This window comes from Bombus affinis, chromosome 7 (assembly GCF_024516045.1).
Source record: "Bombus affinis isolate iyBomAffi1 chromosome 7, iyBomAffi1.2, whole genome shotgun sequence".
Lineage (NCBI taxonomy): Eukaryota > Metazoa > Arthropoda > Insecta > Hymenoptera > Apidae > Bombus > Bombus affinis.
This window is the reverse complement of record NC_066350.1, coordinates 8,526,628-8,546,471: the sequence shown is the minus strand read 5'-3', so window position 1 is coordinate 8,546,471 and position 19,844 is coordinate 8,526,628. Positions and strand designations below refer to the sequence as shown.

The window sequence follows — 19,844 nt, the reverse complement described above, 5'->3', positions numbered from 1 at the left end:
TGGTGGGTGTCCCGACGTCGTTGCGTGGGTGGAGCGAAGTCGTTGTGAAAGAACTAGAAGCGAAGTCGAAAGAGAAAGAGAGAGCGAAATAGAAGGGTTGAAGGAGTGGCAAGGGGGAGCTTGCCGCTCCTCACTGATCGGTTCCCGACCTCTCCAACGTCTTCCGCGTTTCTCGCCATTCATACTTGTCCCGTGTGTCCTCGTCCTACCTACAACCCCAAGAATACGGTTCGTGCACCTCGTCCCACGAGTACCATACGATAAATCGTTCTCGTTTAGGAAATTAGAGCTTCTTAAGTAAATGCTAGTAAGTGTTGTAAAGTGAAACATTGCACACGATAGCACAAACATTACTTATACACGACGTAGGTGGAAGTATCGATCGTTTGTAGCTTCGGATAGAATTTCGTGGAAGTTCGTAAACGTTGTTTCTTCGGCTCTGTTTCAGTAAATGACTATCGTTTGGAAAATTAAAGTTTGTTAAATAAATTTTAAGCGAAAAATTGACGACAGCCTGAAAATCGGTTATATACGACGTAGGTGGAGGTATCGATCGGTTTTAGCTTCAAGTGGAAATTCGTGGAAATTCCTACGCTCCGTTTTTTCGGATCTCGTTCAGTAAATGACTCTAGTTCAGGAAATTAAAGTTTGTTAAACAAATTTTAAATGAAAAAGTACGCGATAGCTTGAAAATTGGTTATATACCACGTAGAGATGGATGTATCGATCGGTTTTAGCTTCGAATACAAATTTCGTGGAAATCCGTGCACATTGTTTCTTCGAATATCGTTCGGTAAATGGCTGACGTTTAGGAAATTAGAGTTTTTTTTTTCAATAAATGTTAACAGAGGAATTATTATATACGACGCAGATGAAAGCATCGACCGTTTTTAGGGTCGAATGAAAATTCATGGAAGCTTATAGTGTCTTTAACCCTCGGCTAGCGCAGGCTAGATCGTTATCGTCAGCAATGTCGAATATCTTATTTTCTAGCGAAGAATATTCTATTTATGTCTTTATATGTAAATTTTTTAGCATGATAATTACATTTACCTGTAAAATAAAATCGTTCATACAGTTGTTGAATAACAATACGAAATCTAACAAGCGATAAACGCGATAAATCGCCTTTGTATGTATCAAGAATGACCTTTCTCGATTTGTGGGCTAAAAACATACAGTCGACAACAATTTCGATTGATACCATTTTTATTTATGGTTTTTGAGAACGTTAAGTAACATCCGCGAATAATGGCGAAGGTTGTTTTCCCTCTGGGAAAGTTGTACGCCACTGGCCTACGCGCAAGTGACTGTAGCTGATCCTATAATTTCTCATTCCACTGCACCGTTGCCGACTCATCGAACGGTCGATGTGCATAAGGGGTCAGAAGAGGATAAAATTACAAAGTGGAAAGTGTCATCGGCGTTCGATCGGCCCCGTTGTCCTTGAATATCATCTGTAAAAGTCGAAGGACACGGGTCTACTGAATATCTAACATCATTAAAATGCCTTTAAACGCGGTCGTCTTCTTTTCAAAACTTTTTAACATTAACCTTACCGGGTCCGGTCAAATGACTGGTCCCGAAATTTAATTTATAATTGTCTAACTTTATGTAGATTCTTCTATTAATAAAAATTGACAAATCGATCGATCAGATAATATAAGAATTTGCGTAAAGTTTGACGAACGAAAGAAACAACGATGAATGTACAATGATAATTATATTTTGAAACTGGTCGTTTAACGAGGCATGGTAAGATTAGCGTTAAACCACCGACTCGATCAGACGAGCCGTGTTTACTGCAATATCGAACCCACGTGTTTCGCGCCTCTATCTCCGTCACATTTAATCGCATCGTTAATTGAATTTTATTTCGACTAAATAACTCTGAAAACTTCAAATTTTAGTCTTTACGGACAACGACTAATATTACGATCATTTCTTTCCATCTCGGTAAATTATTTAGGAAATCTTTTCAAATTCTTTGCGCGATGCGTTACTTTAATATTTCTAATTCTGACGATTGTTCGTAATAAAGTTTGAAATTTTAAAATTGCTTTTCGAAATAAGAGGAGGTTAGTCGGTTCACGATTCGTCGCCAATTCTGCTTCAACCTTTTCTCCCGCAATTCGTTACGGTCTTAAAGAGCGAAGCACATGCCTGTCGACACATGGGCGACCTTTAGAAGCAACTTTTTCTATGCGGTCATCGAAGACAAACTTACAGATGTTCGTCTGCTGCACGAAATTCGTTACAAAAGACGCATAGCATAGATAACATCTTGCGTTGCAAAAGCGGCGAGTGTCTGTAACCTTTCGCGTGTCCTTGATTCCGGGATCACGCCGGTGCGGTGGTTCCATGTACCGAAAAACGAACCAAGCTCCACCTTGCTCGCTCGTCGGCTCATTCACACGAACGTCGATCGATCGACGCAGATTATGCAATGGAGACAAACACGCCACTATTTTTACGGATCGCGTGCACCGGTGGTTCGCTAACAGGTGTATAATCGAACGAAGGGTATCACGATGTCTGTCGAAGAAAGCAACGCGATCGAACCAGCCTGTTCCTTTCGTTTTTGTACTCTACGAAGAACAACGTTGCTCTGAAATTTCATGGAAAATGCAATTCAGCGCTCGCGTGTGTAGAGATCAAACATTTTTCCAATTAAAAATAGGAATGTCGGGAATGATAGTGCGCTTCGGGTGAAATTCGACCGGCAATTTGCAAAGAGTGGGAGTTGCTTTGAAAATGAGACAGCGGTAAGATAGAATTTCGCGTTAACCGGAGGAAAGATGAGGAGTGAAATACGGTGGAGAGAGCACGGTCAAAATGGATCCTGATTGCGATAGCATACTCGGTACTGGGTAAATTACGGTTAAATATACGGGCGTCTGGGTGAATTGCGAGCGAAATTTGCGGAGAAGCGGCCTCTTATCAGAATCACGAAGGAAGGAAACAGCTCGTTGAATTAATTCTCGCTTCTCTCTTCACGATTCTACATTATTTCCAAAATATCACGTTCTTTCTTTCATGAAATATATATCGAGGCGCGTCTATTATTCGACGAAATACAACTCGGCCACGTTTTAAAGAAAACAAATTCATGAATAATTGAATCGATGTTTCTGACGAGAGAATCTATTTCGCGTTTTTCCGTGAAAATGAATCACGCGTTAGTTTCTCTTTCTTTTTTTTATCCTTCGGATTATTCCCAGCGTATGAAACGCAAGAGCGCGCCAGCGACCATTTCATTGAGAACTTTCTCAATGTCAGGTTCGCGACACGAGCCGACGAGACGCATCGACGAATCTGTGTAGGTACGCGCCACGACACGAATCACCTTCAGTTAGCGCCGCTGTCAATTAAGAATGTCTGTTTTCGCAGCCACGCATTCCTCGTGGTAAAAATACATCTACATACTTGTCGTCCGTCTGTCTTCTCCGTTCCTTTTGCTTACTGTATATGTACTTCTTCGAAAATGCCGAGGTTGATGCTATTTTTAAAAGCATCGATGCGTTTAAAGGGTATCACAGGTTGCGTTTAACGCCACGCGCGTAATTAAGACATCGACGCAGAAATTTTTAGAGTCCTATCTTTCTTGGTATCCGCAGCGTTGGAAGATATGAAGTATGAAGCAGTTTCCGTGTCCAAATAAAATATAAAGTTGAATATAAGTATGAAGCAGTTTTCATATCCAAATAAAATATGGAATATTCGAATATTGTGTAATGGTATACTCACTTCTCAGCGAACCAGATTATTTTCATAGTATCAAATTGTTGCATTCATACGAGGAATACTATATACGAAGGAGACAAAATTGAACGCATTTCGATCTAATTAATTAGCATGCAAACGCTGTAATAAATACAATGGTGTGCTAAAATCACGTTATTGTCTCTACGTTACAATCGTTCGGTAATTAAAAAGATCAAAGGATGGAAAGTAGGAAAGCAACGTTTGTGGAATCGACACACGTAACGGCAATTTATGTCTATGTATCTGGACGGCACTCTGTATACGTGTGTACCGTTGCACAAGTCGACGTGGATAGAATATTTTTCGTTGTTACTCGCCGGAAACACGCGTTTCTATCTAACGAGCGACTTTAATTGCCACTACCGATCTTGCTCTTCGCGCAATACAAAAGGGCGGTAGAAATTTATATACGCGTTCTTTTCTCAAAAGCTTCGATAAAACAGAGAATAGGCTGCTCGGAAGAATCAAGCGTCAGGATTTCCGATTTGCAATCAGACGGAAACGGAATAACCTTTCTTGAACGCAACGGAAGCTCACGCGCGATGACGCGTGATTGTATTTAAATGGCTACGCGCTAAAAATCGGTGTCGTTCAATGCCACGTGCCGGCAATTCGGATACGTCGTTTGTTCCTTTCTTCTTCTTCTTCTTCCGTCATCACGAATCAACGGCTTTCGTTCGTACGAAGCTATTGGGCTGGCAACTAGATGATTGCGGATTTTGTCATTGGGTGGTATTGACAAAATCCGCAATCACTTAGTTGCCAACTCAATAGAACAATATTCGTCTCGTGGAATTTCATAGTTCGCAATACGACGATGCAAGGTTATTTTCGGGCGTCTTTGTTTTGCGTCTTTTGCCCTCTCTTTCGACTGTAATTAATCCATTCATCGTGTTTGAACAAAAGGTGCCGTATATGGATACTTTGGCCGATCTATAGCAACGTTATGTACGTTGTATGTGGATATATGAATCAACAAGAGACTAATGCAATAAGCAAAAGTAGTATTTACCGTGATGGTATAAAATGAGCGAATAATAAAATTTCAATCAACGTATCTAGCAGCAGTTTGAAATATTACTTTTTGAATCGATCGTGCAATGTAAGTTTAGAGAAACTTGCCTTATCTGATCTGTATTTTAAATACTACGTATAATTGTTTGAGTATAGATGCTTATCTTACTCAGAATGTTTTCCGATTAAAAATATCGAGGTGGAGTGCGCGGAGATGGAACTGAATGGAATCTTTTATGGTAATTCGTCGACTGACTTTAACCACTTGAAGAAAAAGCTAATTTTTATTCAGGAGACTCGATCGTTTGTTTATTAACACACCTCGTTTAATTGTTACAACTTGATGTTTCTTAGTAAATTATCGTAGATCAAGATGTATTATTGGTTGTCTTATTATGTCTATCCTCAGATATATTTAACGACCGTCTTCGATTACTCGAACGAGAAACTTTGTAAAGCGATCTTCGAATCCAAGTTTTTCCTTCGAAGGATAACATATCCATATTTCTTCACGCGGTTGTTTTTATGCTGGTGATTCGCGAAAGTTTGAATGCTTATAGAAACCTTTTTGCGTATATCGTATAAGATATCTCGAAATTTCATTCACAGTGATTTCATTCATATATATAAATTGGTGAAGTTTGGAACAAATTCGAAAATGTACATAGAAGATTGCAAGATATAAGATCATTTAGTGCAAGTGGGTATACCATACTTGCCAGAAACCACGAAAGTATTTCTAATCAATTATCTGTTGTTATTAATTATGATTGTAATTATGATTATTATCATATTAATAAGCCTGGATAATTCAATAGTTCCGTCTCTATTATTTATTACATGTTCACGATGTATACTATCTTTTTTTATTGAATATTTGTTCGCAGTTTCGCAGAAACTATCTCGTGCTTTCCGTATACGTAAAATAGATTTCAAGTTTTATCATTACGGTCGTGATAGTTGTATATCGTTATGCAAATGAAATTTCAAAATGTTTTATATAAAAAATATTTTTCTATACCAAATGTATGGTAAATGATATTTCCGATTTTTACGTTCGAAAATGTAGTTGTACATTTCGCGTTGATTTTCCTCGAGATCGGCACACGAAGATATCAGAACAAAGTCCACTCAAAAGTGTGCCGTAAAATGCAAAACGAGGAATAGCGTAGCGCGATTGTATCGCGTTCGAACGGCTCTGATCGAGAGAATTTCCGGAATGAAGACGATAAAAAGGGTTCGATCGGGGAAACTAACAGAACACCGAGGAATATTTTCACGTTCGTATCGCTGTAACCACGGAGGATGCGTCGAGTCTTGAAATACGCGCGAGCGTGTGCCGCGCACGCATCGACGAGAGGCGTGTGGTAAAAAAGGCGCCAGCGAGGTTATTCTTGCATCGTCACTGATACATTTTGCATATTATCGTATGCAAATAGCGTTGTATAGCGATCCGACGAGCAAGATTGCCGCGGATGGAAACCTCTTAAAACCTGTATCGAATGAACGCGCGTGAGCACACTGAAAATAATTTTCGGCCCAAGTATTCCCAGCTTTACACCGATCATACGGTGGAATTACGTCAGCCATATTCCGTATCGGCCGACGTGGAAATTCGTCGGTTCGGTATGCGAATGCAAAGCGAGAAAGCCACGAAATTAAACGCCTCCTACTTACTGCTTACTAGTCCGATACAGTTTTAAACGATCTTTTCCTCTTTCTTGTCCTTCTTGTATTTAACGACGAACTATCACTATGTACACGCAAACTCGTGAAAGCATTCGAACGCTTGACGACACGTTTTACGAATATATCGTGTGTGTTGTAGAAAACATTTTAAAATTTCATCAGTATCGTTACGAGACTCGACCGTGTTCGTGTTTGAAACAAACGCGAAGGTATATACCGATAGAAGCTACGAGATAATTAAACCAAGTATATATTAGGTTGTTCGAAAAGTGTTTTCCTCTTACAGACACGTCTTTTATAACGACACATCTTTATACAAACATCTGTCGAACGTTGTGATCTTTATTTTGATAGAACAAGATGGATCATACGTAATTCGATAAAATAATATAAAACGGAAAATGTTGTACATCCATTATTTCTTTTTAAAACGAAAGAAACTTTTCGGACGACCTAATACTTCGCAGAAGTCGTAAAAATATTGAAACAGTTAATCATCGGTTAGAAATAGCGACGAACAAAATATTAAGCGAATGTTTGGAATTCCCTTTCATGGCTGCCATGTTAGAAACAGAAGCCGATGGGGTCACGGCAAAGCTGACCTTTAATGGATTAATATTAATCATCGAATTACTGAGAATTCTAGATAACTCAAAACGATAAAAACATGTTCAAACAACGTTATGTACAGGATTCTCGTATTCGCCGTATCCCTTGATAGTTTACTTCGCAATCTTGTTTGTGGCTGTACATAGTCCACGTTGTAACGTAATAGAAGCACAAGCTCGCATGGTCGTGGTTCATGCGTACACAAAACGGCTTGTCTCCCTTTTCCTAATTGAAACCTAAATACACTGCCGTGTCATCGATAATTAAGTTACGTCAACCGTTACAGTGAAATTTGCGTGTTCACCAGGAACGGGCGTCCTGTTTACCACCCTACCATCGAACGCATAATATTCGATTAAGAATAATATTTCTACTTTAGCATGTTCTCTCTGATATAGAGAAATATCTATTCTCGAACACGTCTATTCTGAATCGTGCAAAACACGATTATTCACAGACTGGTATTTTGCCACCAATAAACAATTTCTCTCGCGATCGAGTATTTGAACACGACCTCTGCATAATTCTCTAGTAGGCATTTGCGTAAGATGCTTGGGTACGGTCGGATAATCTGCAAGAAGGTGAAAAAATAGATAAAATATGTAATACAATTTTTTATACGACACGTCGTTGTCGATAAAACTGGAGAACAAATCGTCGTATCGTTTTGTTTAAAGTTTAAAGCTTTGTTTACTACTTTCGTGTACGTACAGCGAACTTATCGTGCAACTGATTATCGACCACGAAAATATCAAAAATTATACAGAATTGAAATTCTCGAAAAGATTGATAAGAAATACGTGATGCTCGCTGCATCACACAGCCGTTATATATTTCCCGTGTGATCATCGTTCGAAACTGGACGATAACTGCGGCAGGTAATTCAGTGACCTCTTTCACTTACGTCGGAAGACAGCTCTTTCAGTAGCGCCGATGACTTTAGGGAAACAGGTGGCGATGCTATTTATTAACGCGATACACGCAACGATTAGAATTCGTTGCGTTGCGCGTAACATCGTAAGGTTCGTTCCCGAGCCGGGACACGACCGTTTCACCGGCAAGATCGCCCGTGTAACATTTCTCTCGCGTTGTAACTATCTCGCGGCCGTATATTATTCCGTTGGACGTTGTCCAATCGTTGCCGCTAAACAATTTACGGATTATCGCGGCGGCACGCGATCATAGCTCGCGTGAGCTCTCTCGAGTCCAGTCTAGACGTCTAGAAACTGCGATTTGCCAAACGAACGAAACGAAAGGCGATAATAAGGCAGGCGCGCGTGTATGCGACCGTGTCGTACGCGAGGTGTCGTCCGTGAACCGAACCGTGGGAGAACTGTTCCTTGTTTACGGCATAATTCAACAGATATTAGGTAACAGCCGTGTGAACTACGACAGAGCAACACATGGCACGCAGGGACGGCCGACGAATTTCTTCGTGCCCTCTCCTCCACAGGAAATCGTATGAGACGCGTGGCAGCCGCGCCAACTCGGGAAACATTGCTCTCCACTCTCCACCCGACGAATTACGGGTCAGTTTGTTCCTCTTCGTGGCCGTGCAACCGATGAAATTGTTATTTTTAGCGTGTGCGCCCCGTTATTCTCTCTCTCTCTCTCTCTCTCTCTCTCTCTCTCTCTCTCTTTCTCTCTTTTTCTCTCTTTTTCTTTCGTTGGGAACTTCACACTTGGCTCGACGATTATCCTACACCACGATTATTCCGCCTTAAGATCTCTGTTACTATTCCACGAAGTAATTATGCCTCGACAAGCGTGAATCGTGAAATTGCGTCGAACTATTATATTATCGTTCGTAGATCGTTCGTTGGGAACGAATTGAAAAGACTGTTGCAATAAGGAGCTTCGCTCGCTAGTAATTCGAGTTGATCAATTCATAATCGATTAGAATGAAATTAGATTTTAAAGCTGTCATTGAGTGATATTAGTGGTAGTAAATTGTTGGACTTTTGAGTACGAGATCTGTGTCCTTCTGTTGCTTGCGGTAAATGCGATTTAAATGCGAGTGTCACAGGAGATGGTTCGAGGCAAGCAATGTTTCAATATTTTCGATATTGTGCCTGATATTATGGCGAGAAATAAAAGATGTGATTCATCGTGTTCTTTTCATGTAATCTTCATTCGAATCCTTCGGAAGTCGTGCGCTGATCGATTCCATAAATTAATACGCGTGGAAGAACTACGATTGCAAATGTTATTCGTTTCGATTCGCTTTTTCAATTTACGATCATTAAAACGAAACCTCCTTGTGACAGATAAATTCACGAAGATTAGATTTCGATTCTGCGACTTTGAATCTGATAATTTCGCGAAAAGTGAAGCTGATTCGAGGATTCGCGAGAGGTCCGTTTATAAATCGAGCGAAGAGAACGACACGCGTTTATTCGTGAAAGTAATCGAAAATTTCTATAAATACAAAACGTTATCGAATAAATACTACGAGACGTTTTAAAATTTCATTAGCATTCATTGCAGCTACCTGTTCATTACCGCAAATCCTTCGATCGCTGTAATCGAAGCGGTGAACGCACGATCGAACCAATTTCTCTCAACGAAACGTACAACCCGGCAAAGCAAAACGAATTACCTTGATTTTGCCGTATCGATGAACAGCACCTGGTAGAAAACGAACCTTAGACCGGATTTCGCCGATTCCCGAGCTCCCCTAACAACCAGAGAATCGTTGCTAATTGTGACGATCGAATGAGTCGACCTAACCCGCGGTTCATACCAGTTCATACTGGTTGACTGCTTATTAATTTCCCTTCGTCTTCGCGGTGGATTGCTAACTCGATTCTTTCATTAAGATCTCTGACTGCAGAAGTACGACGAGCGCGCGCGCGAAAATCGCTGCATTCGCTTCGCGTTTCACGCACAACGCTGCGTTCGATTTAACGTGCTTCTTATAGCTCGATGGTCTTGCGTGATTCTAGAAAAATCGCGTATTACACATGGTGATTCACATACAGCGGCCGGTACGATTATTTCTAGAATTTGAGATCACGTAGAAAGAATGCACGGACGAAAAAATGAAGTGGGAGGAGTCCTGTATCGTTTCTCAGATCTGTATCATAAGAAGTAATCGTTGGCAGGTGTTTTTAATGCAAGTTCAACGACTCGCGTCGCGATAACGTCGGCGAACCTAAATACGCGATAGATATTTCACTTGTAAATTTGTGACAGCAATGTCGTTTCATACAATAGATAAAAGCCGTAGGGGAACAACGCGAGTCATATTTTTCGTATTTTACAGGCAAACGATATTGAATTAAATTTCATACATTGTCGGTTGATTCTCTGTTACTAAAGCTAGTCTTTTGTTCTATTTTGACGGCAATAATATACCTTTCCACCTACTCTCACAATCTAAAAAATATTGATTGCCTTAATATTAAAATTCTGAAAGATGCTAAAACATCGGATATATTAAAACATTCTGTTACATCTTTTGTACGTTCTATGCAATTTCCGCAACTATGTGTTCGGAGCCCACGCGTTCTCTCCAATTGCAGCTATTTTATATTAAAATATTTCACTTCGGTCATAAAGCGACATTAACATACAAAGATCAACGGAAGATATATACTTATCGTATCTTTCCTACGAGTTTTAATGGCGATGAGAAGCTTATACAAGGCGGGAAATAATAGTGTATTATCTGACGAGGAAAGTTTACAATTTAGTGGAGCGAAGCACGCGGTGAAAACATGACTCGTGACGAAATCCGATCAAACTGCTTTTCCCTTCGGTCGCGGTTAATCGACGCCAGCAGACTTTTCGGCACGCGAACACGGCTGCGGTGTTGATCAAATTCGTCCACCGAATCGTAATTCGGCCGGTAATATAAATACACACGGACAGAGGAGGAGCGTAGGTCGGTATTGGTTGGATGAATGAGCTCTCGCGGGCGTACCTGTTTCGAGCACGTGTCGTCGCAGACAGAGAATCGGTGCCTGTCCTGTCGTTATGTTTACAGCGTGGCCTGTGAACAGTGCGCGGCGCCGCGGGGGAAAACACTCGAAGCGGCCCGTACACGCTACACACCGTATGTACTCTATACCGACTAAAAATATATCGTTATGCCATACAATTCTTGCGACGCTAAAATTGGAAAGCCACGGCGCGTCCGATCGGCCAGCGAGCTGGACAAGTTGAATCTCTAAACAGCGTTTTTCCGATTTCATTGATCACAATTTTACGCCCATATGCGGCTAGAGAATTACAACAGGACCATCTGTTACTTATTATACGGATATACAGAGGCTCGCGAGAATATTCAAACAGTTATAGAAATCTTGTAAGAATACGCATATTGGATATGTACGTTATACGAAACATTTTAAAATTTCATTGGCACCGTTATTATTGGAACCCGACTATCATGAATTTCGTATTATCGTACCGTAAGTTCAACTCTCGTGTGCTAACATGTTTTGTTATGCTGATCTTATAGCTATAGAAGAAGTTTTCCTTATCCCAGAGAATACGCTTTATTCTTCTTTCAGAGGGAAAAATATGAATCGTATGTTAATATAATTTCTATGCTCGTTACACCTATAGCATTATTTATTGCGTTATTTTAATACATTTACACATTGTACAAAATAACTTACTTCATTTTTCTTTCGCACATTATGTATTTCACTGCTTGTTCCTTAACGAATTCACAAACATTTCACTCTCATTGATGTTTTGCAAATGATATTACACGATGCCAATAGTCAATTTTTACTCGCGTTATATAAGTATCACATTGCACGAGGTCTTATTGTCACCGTTTCGTTTCCTTTCTTAGTTTTCTGTTTCTGCGTTCCCCGGGTCTTTTCTCTTCGCGAACGTCTAGTCTAGATCCTGCGAAACGAAACAAAACGAAACGAGAGGTGCGTTTACTAATAGGTTTTTTCGCCTTTGCCGTTCGAAGAATGCGGTTTCCCTTGAACCTTGCACCGTGATAGCCATGATCGTCCGCTCGTGTACTGGTTAACGTGTTATAATTAATAATTTGCCTCGAACGTTACGGCTATTTATAACAACACGTAGCCCGACAACAAGCACGATCGTTCATGCTTGTTCACGATTGTTTTCCTCGATATCCAGTGTTTTTATTAATTAAGGATTTGCCAAGAGACAACCTCGTTCCACGTTCTCGTATTACGGCGGCCGCGTGTCGTTTACGTTCACGCATACACGCGACATACGCCGGCCGATGACTCGCGGTTATTCGTTCTTACATTGTTCTAAATAACGATGTCGAGTTTCTTGAATACCTGCGTCGAATTTCATCTACATTCTAAGTTAAGGTTAGGTGAATCCGCCTGCCATCAGGCCAATGTTAAGAGCGCAGCTTTCGCGCGATCTGCGAATAAAACGGCCAACACAAAGCTATTAGAAGCGACGCTCGCGGCAATTCCTCGTACACGTTCACGGTCGCTTCGTTTTTATCTTGCTGTGCACTATAAACTTCCTCTCCGTTGTTCCGTCTCGCTCTTTCCCCCTCTGTCTTCGTACACTATGGCTCATAAGTATCCGACACTTTGGTCCGTAGTAACAGCACATAAATTTTATCAAGGAGTTAACGAGGAAATAATCGATAAAAACAATACGATACTTATTACGTTTCCTACGGAGTCACTTGGTCTATACGCTGACTACCAAAGATATTTCCACGCCATTGTATTTCTTATAACGTTTATATAGTAATTAATTAAGCGCAAATGTATTATCAAGCATTGTATATCATTTGCCAGTATTTTGGACGTGATAAAACGACGCTTCTTTGAAAAATAAGAGTATGCGCTTGCCAATACACATGGCCACTTAGCTATTAACTAGAAGGAGTGTGGTAAAAATTAATAATCGATTCGATAGCAATAATATTATTAGAATTATTATCAGATACTTACATATGCATATTAATATATCTTGTAGAAACGAGCAAGTGTCCGGATACTTTGAAGCGGTAGTGTACGTCGCCTCGTTCCGTTCACTGCTCGACGAAGACGCCTTGACATCGACGACACGTGATGTTACTCTGGTCCGTTCTCGAGCGAAATATCGAAGGATACTTTAATTATAGTACCGTCATCGATTGTCCCGCCTACCGTCCCGCTTCATATTTCAAATGTACATATGCACCGATCTCCTCTCTCCCTTTACCGTTCTGGAAGACCGAAAATTAACACTGGCTGTTTACACGGATCTCACGTTCGCGCCGGATCATCGAATACGCTCGAGCATTATCCAATACACACCGCGATGATAATGAGAACGACCATTACCGCGAGCGTCGCATTAATTGCGATTACGCGACTCGCGTTGATGCGAACCAGCGCGAAATCCTTTTCTGCCTTACGCAAGCCACCTGTCTGTTGTCGCAGGTAACTCAGACTTCCGATGGAACCAGTCTCGTATAGTATGCAGGAATTTCGACACCAGTTTTCCATATACACACAATGTCCCGAACGTAACAGCCATACTTTGTCAGTATACTCTATGGATATATAATATATTTTATAGATCTTTTGATACTACGCGCATTATGCAAAGATTAGTATCTTTAAATCTTCCACAAATGCATAAATATTTGCAAACTAATAATAAAAATTTGTCAACGCGTTCTATAAGATATTCGATCGATTTGTTGCCACTACGTATATTCTGCTTTGCTGCTTTGACTCTTGAATATTTAAATAAATTCATAAATAATAATAAATTCATAATTCGCAACCTAATTATGACTCTTTATGGTAATAAGAAGAATTTAGTGGCAAAGTTTAAGCTTCTAAAGTTTTAAACACTCACTGTATTGTATATAATCGTCTCGTACGAGTTGTATCGCGGATTTCTACGATGGTTTCGTCGTAGTCTGTTTTAAAAAGCGCAGACTTTTAGAATTTCTATTAGCACGGAAACGCGAGCTCGTTTATTAATGTTGTTATCAAAGGGTCGATATTCTTGTACTTTGAATCTTTAGTTTGCTTTCAAAGAAGTTGTGGATATAAGATCTGATTGCTCGAGGAAGGAAAAGCTCATATTTTCCAAAGGGAAACTTATCTCCATGGATTTATCTTTGGAGGAACTGACACGGATTCTCGTTCTAGCGTGTCCTGATCGAACGCCTGCATTAAGTCTCTTTATATCGCATTGGTCCTCTCATAAAACGGATGAAACGTTTCACAGGCTGAGTTTCATAGGACGAGAAAATTCCGACCAACTCGAAAAAGAACGAAGGTAAAAGAAAATTACTTTCCTCGGAGCTAGTTCGTTTTCATCGTACCTGCAGGGAGAATCTGTTTCTGTAGAAAGTTTTTAAAGGAAGCTGTTGCGTGCGAAGAATAGCAATTTGTTTACATTTCATTTGCTCCATGTACGTAATGCATTCGTTTTCTGCAAAATAGTGATTCTATGAATATGCACTATACATTTTTTCCTTTTTTTTTTCTTTTTCTTCTTCTTTTGAGCAATAGAAATTTATGCAGATCTGTAAAATAGAATTTAAACGAAGATTTGCTTTGCTTATTAAATATTACTTTAGTTTGAATATTTTACACATGTTCGTATAATATGTGTAGCCTGCGTATCCTCGAACCTTTAAATTTTCCATAAATACATAAACATTCGTGCTCTAGTAACGTAAACGATATTTGTTTCAAGTTCGTGGTAATTTATGTTACGTTAGTCAACAAAGCGAGCTTCAGCTGGTGATATGTAGATCGAACGTCCATATTTGGAATGCAATTAGCGTGGACTTAAAGGAAAGGCGAAGTTTTAAGCACTTAAATAGTAAATAACGATAAGATAAAGAAAAATTTCGGAGGAATGACACTATCATCTATGCCCGAGGGTAGGACCAGATGTTTGGAATGCAATTAGTAATAGCGACAAAGTTGAACGTCCTAGTGTTTAGAATTTAGAGGTTTAGTTAAGGTTGATAAGATTGGGCAACGTTCAGAAAGGATGACGCTGTCACTTATACGTAAGAACTATCGATCGATGTATGTGTGTAAAAATGACAGAATATCTCTACATCACAATGGACATTTATTTTACATGCATCCATATATTTTTTGTTCTAGTTGAAAGAAACACGATGAATGAGTTTTTCCTTTCGTGTCGTTTGAATAGACACGTGCAAGATATGCAATCGATAAAAATTTATTCGTGTGCACGCAAAAATGCTTCTTCGAGTGGCAAGATAATGTGATTGTCGAGATAAATGCTTAAATAATGTTTTCGCGTTTATAGACAGCGCTCAGCAACTTGGAAGAGATGCAGCACAATTCTATGGTGTATCGTAACAACGAGAGGGGTAGGAGCATGGGAGTTGGACCGATGCGACCTCGTCCGATGGAAAAAAGGCACGATACCTCACCGTACAGCGGTGTTCCGTATCTTTCACCACCACCACCGGACACATGGAGGAGAACGAATTCAGACTCGGCTCTGCATCAAAGCGCCAACGAAGCCTGCCAGTCAAACACCACCATCCCCCATCGACGAGGTACAGATACGTTCAATCTTGCTTTTTCTGCTTTTCTTCGTCATCCATAGAGGGCGATCGTTACTGCTACAAAGAAACTAATAATATTAAGAATACGATAAACTTACCGAAAGATAGTATCGTAATAAACAATCACGGAAATTATATTATAGAGTAATATAACGGTAAACATTGATAATCTAGTGAAGCAAGGGAGAGAAAATTAGATTCAAAGGAGGGAAGGAAGCTTCGAGATATGAAAAGGGTATTAGAAAGGTAGCGTGGGTAGAGTGTTAGTTACGGAATGCCTGAGTGAAAAAGAAAGGAAAATAGGAAGGACAGAAAATAGCAGAGAAAGAGAAGAATACTTTTAGAGAAATAGTTACCGGTTAGCTAGGATTGTAGAAAATCTAAGGCAGCAAAAACTTGATATAATTAAAATTCTGATGCAACGGGACAAAGAGTTGCAAGGTCGAGTGTGATATCGTGAAATTTGGAACGCCAAATATAGGTACAAATACATAAGAACAGCGAAGAAAACGGAATACGTGGAGAAAGAAGGAAAAGAAGGCAACCAGGGGCTAATTGCAAGTATAAGATGCGGATAACGTGTAGGAGGGAAATCGTTACTGGTTGGAAGAGTAAAAAAGCAAATGTATTCTGTGTAGTTTAAAGATAGATATCTTGAAACACCTATTAAAATGATGCTGTAGGATAGATTCTAGCGTATTGAGAGAGAAGATATGCTGAAAGATAGGATAAGAGATTTGAAAAAAGAGCGTAGGAATATAGGTAGATACCGAACTAATTAAAAGCCAAAGGTAAACGCGCGATAGTATACAAGTTAAGTATAGGATAGTGTACATAGAAATGAAAAGAAACAAAGTTATATGTGTGGATGTTTGGATGTGATGAATGCTACAGTTGTATGGAATTGAATGGGAGTTAGATATATAGCAAGCAAAGTTCGTTGGTAATCTGATAATCTTGCAACAATGAAATAAAATAATCTGTGGCGGCACTCGACAACAAATAGCGCCACTCGACACTAACACCGGACAACGGTAGCACAGTGGTAAGCGCCTTTGGTTACGAAGTTCGGGACCCGGGTTCTCGAATCCCGGCACCCGTAGTCCGATTTTTCTTCTACGCACCAAAATTAGAAGAAAATAGCAGTACCCCGGCAGCGACATCTACAGCCAGCAGCTACAATTATCACGGACAACACTTACACCTCGAATCATAACAATAATGTGTTTTTAAAAATTGAACAAAACCTTTCAACAGATCCGATATACATACGCTACATATATATGTACATAGATATATCCATGGAAATAAGGACGTATTTAAGTAATCGTCGCTAATTAAGCCTAAGTGGATCTGTCTACCGATCAACGGTGTCGCGCGCGATTCCTCCTGTTCATCACGCTCGAACCAGCCTAGTGTTCTTTATTCTTGCGATCGACACGTTTTTCTTCTGTATCTGACTCGTTGTGATCCGATCACATCGCTTCGTAGAAACACGTTACTAATGTTACAATGCGTTTTGATGATGCCGACCGCGCTGAAAATTGTACTGGCCGCGTACGATTCGCGGAAAAAAGAGCGCGCCAATCAGGCGGTCGCTTGTTAACCAGTCGCAACAGAATTGTGTCGCAAAATGTTTTATCGTGGGGGAAACACGCGTCATCTAGACGCGACAAATAGTCAATTTGTTCGGATATTCGATACGATATCTGCTACAGTTCAGCCAATTCGCACCCTCGTGAATCTTCCCGCGCGATTTCCTCTTTTTGTTCGCAAATTGGAAACGAACGTTTTGCAATTTAATGTCTACACTTTGTCACAGTCTACGTTTGTCTCGACGAGTACGCTCATTAAAGACACCATATCTATTCCATCGGGACAATTTTCCAGCTATGAATTGTCCAAAGGAAGTTTTTTAAATAAAGAAACTGCAACGCTTTCTTCTTTGATTTCTGAACGCTAGAACCGAGCATACTTCAAATATGGAATAACGAGACTAATTTAGTCGTTGCAATAGAAATATCAACGAATGAGATTTATTTTGCAATTTAATGGTATTTTGACTAAATATACGACGTCTTGACGAAATTAACTTGTTGTTGAAATTGTATTTGAAGAAAAAGAAAGGAACGATATTTCGTCTGTATAATCGTAGAAGCGAAATTTCTGTATTTGATCAGATATATAATTCGATGACCAACACCGAACTCAGAGATTCTCGTTTATTCCCGTTTTTAAACCCTGCGCGACAACCCTCGAAGCTCGCCATTTTAAGGCTCATTTTTTTCTCGAAATTGTGCTGGCTATCCCTTCATTTAAAGAATCATAGTAACGACGACGTAAATAGAATTGAACGTTTCACGCAGAGCGTGGTTAATCTAAAACGTAATCTTCGAACCATTAAGTCAGTTTTCGCGTCGTTTCTGGGATCCACCCCGTTTGAAAAAGTACGTGTCTCGCGCTCGAGCCAACTGAGAATTATCACCACGTTTCCCCTCGTCAACTTTTGTTTCGGTGCGATTTTCACGAAGACTCGTCTCAGAAATTCCCTCATTATCATATTACCTCGTTACCCCGTTGTACGTCCGCCACTCGGCCTCGAGTGGCTGCCTGGCAAATTTTCGACGAAGATCAAGCATTTTAAGCCTTGCAAGCTGGTTTCTTGTCTGAACAAGGATTTGCCAGGATCCTCTTTTGGTCCGTTTAATTGTCTTCCTTGATTTACAGGTCACTCCGATAAGATATAAGCTACTTATATACAGTAGACACTGACAGATGTCGATATATACAGTTTCACGAAAATATCCGAATAGTTACAGACATTTTTCATGAATACGTTAATGTGCGTTAATATAAAATATCTTGAGACTTGATTAGCACCGTGATATGATTATCATGATTGTATTGGTAATGTTTAAAAGAAATCTGGAAATATTTATAGAGATTACAAGATATTTAGTACAATATATATTACACAGGCATGCGTGGAATAGTCAATTATCTGTTACATTAATAAACTTGAATAACGTGTGATTATTTTCCTATGATAATTACGTTCTTGAAAATAATTGTCCTTCTAGATGAATATTGATTATGTATCTATGAATCCTATTATGTAGAGGCGGAATAAACCAGTTTGGATTCTGAAAAAATTATATTCTCTGAAGAAATTTTTAATGCGAAGTCAATGCGCGCGCGTCTGTGTGCGTGTCTTTTTTTTATAGAATATTGACACGAAAATTACAAACCATTTTCTCGTTTTTCAATTTATTCAAATCATTTTATGACGGAAATATCAATAGTGATAAGTCGCCGTTTTATTTATTGCGCGAACTATTAAAAACAGAGTACGGTACACGTTCCTACGATGGTCTACGTGTGAATTCAATTAATTGTACGTAGAAAAGTTTTATTTCTATTTTTTTCCCCTCCCATTTGAAAATACATTTCCTGTAGCTTGACGTATAAATAAAAAGCGACCTTTTTGTATTTTTATTTCGTGCAAATACTCGTTTTATTTTATACGACAAAAGTAAAAAGGTAAAAATGGAACGAAATACAATGTCCAGCTCGGATCTTAACATAGCGTTACAAATGTTTAATGAATTAATTCAGCACCTCGCTATATTCTGCTCTGTAATATACTCGCGAAAAATGGGACACCGTATCAATAAAAAACGAGAAACTATTAAGAGCTTCCTGCGAAATATTTGGAATTTGTAAACAGGTCTTTAGGAAGACAGGTCATTGGCCGAGGCAGGTTTTCCGATTCCGGTCGGTCGGATATAGGCGGCTTCGATGATTCCCTCTTAATCTGTTACCGACCGGCGACACGAGGGGATCGGAACTGAAACGTTATACCCGTAGTAATGTTAGCAAGTAGCAAGCATTACATGGTGTTAGGTTGCTTCAACGAAATCGGACGCTCTGCCTTGGGACTACGTATCGTGTGCATCACCCTCTAACTATGGCACGTTTTAAAGCATAAGCGTCGAAAAGCTGCAATTGAATCAATCGCACAATTATCAGAATTATCATAATTATCGATTCGTAATTTTTCATATAAATTGTATAAACCTTGTAGATTTGATGTATTTGTTTTATTATTTGAAAATTAATCAAATATTCTGGGAAATTTGAACTATTACATTTTCTTGGAAATTTGAATTATTAATATAATGAAATTTTCACGGAAATTTGAACTATTAATGTAATGAAATTTTCTCGGCAATTTGAATTATTAATA

At 39.5% G+C, this 19,844-nt stretch overlaps 1 protein-coding gene and 1 long non-coding RNA gene across 10 annotated transcripts in view; one reads left to right on the top strand and one right to left on the bottom strand.

The window, feature by feature from the left end:
* LOC126918890 (CREB-regulated transcription coactivator 1-like) overlaps positions 1 to 19,844 on the top strand; it is a 64,962-nt gene that overhangs the window by 23,936 nt on the left and 21,182 nt on the right. For all 6 annotated transcript variants that reach the window (XM_050727429.1, XM_050727428.1, XM_050727430.1 and 3 more), the window contains one exon: positions 15,334 to 15,589. In XM_050727429.1, the coding sequence (XP_050583386.1) occupies positions 15,334 to 15,589 (256 nt within the window). The remainder of the gene's footprint in view (positions 1 to 15,333; positions 15,590 to 19,844) is intronic.
* LOC126918924 (uncharacterized) lies at positions 1,192 to 17,109 on the bottom strand. 4 transcript variants are annotated; one of them, XR_007711460.1, is made up of 5 exons: positions 16,871 to 17,108; positions 14,440 to 15,652; positions 13,891 to 14,365; positions 12,993 to 13,579; positions 11,638 to 12,917 (listed from the first exon to the last, which is right to left on the bottom strand). It is a non-coding gene; the product is annotated as an uncharacterized LOC126918924 (long non-coding RNA). The 4 variants fall into 4 exon arrangements; XR_007711461.1 differs by lacking the exon at positions 11,638 to 12,917 and adding an exon at positions 1,192 to 1,457 and having other exon boundaries at positions 13,891 to 15,652; positions 16,871 to 17,109; XR_007711458.1 differs by having other exon boundaries at positions 13,891 to 15,652; positions 16,871 to 17,109.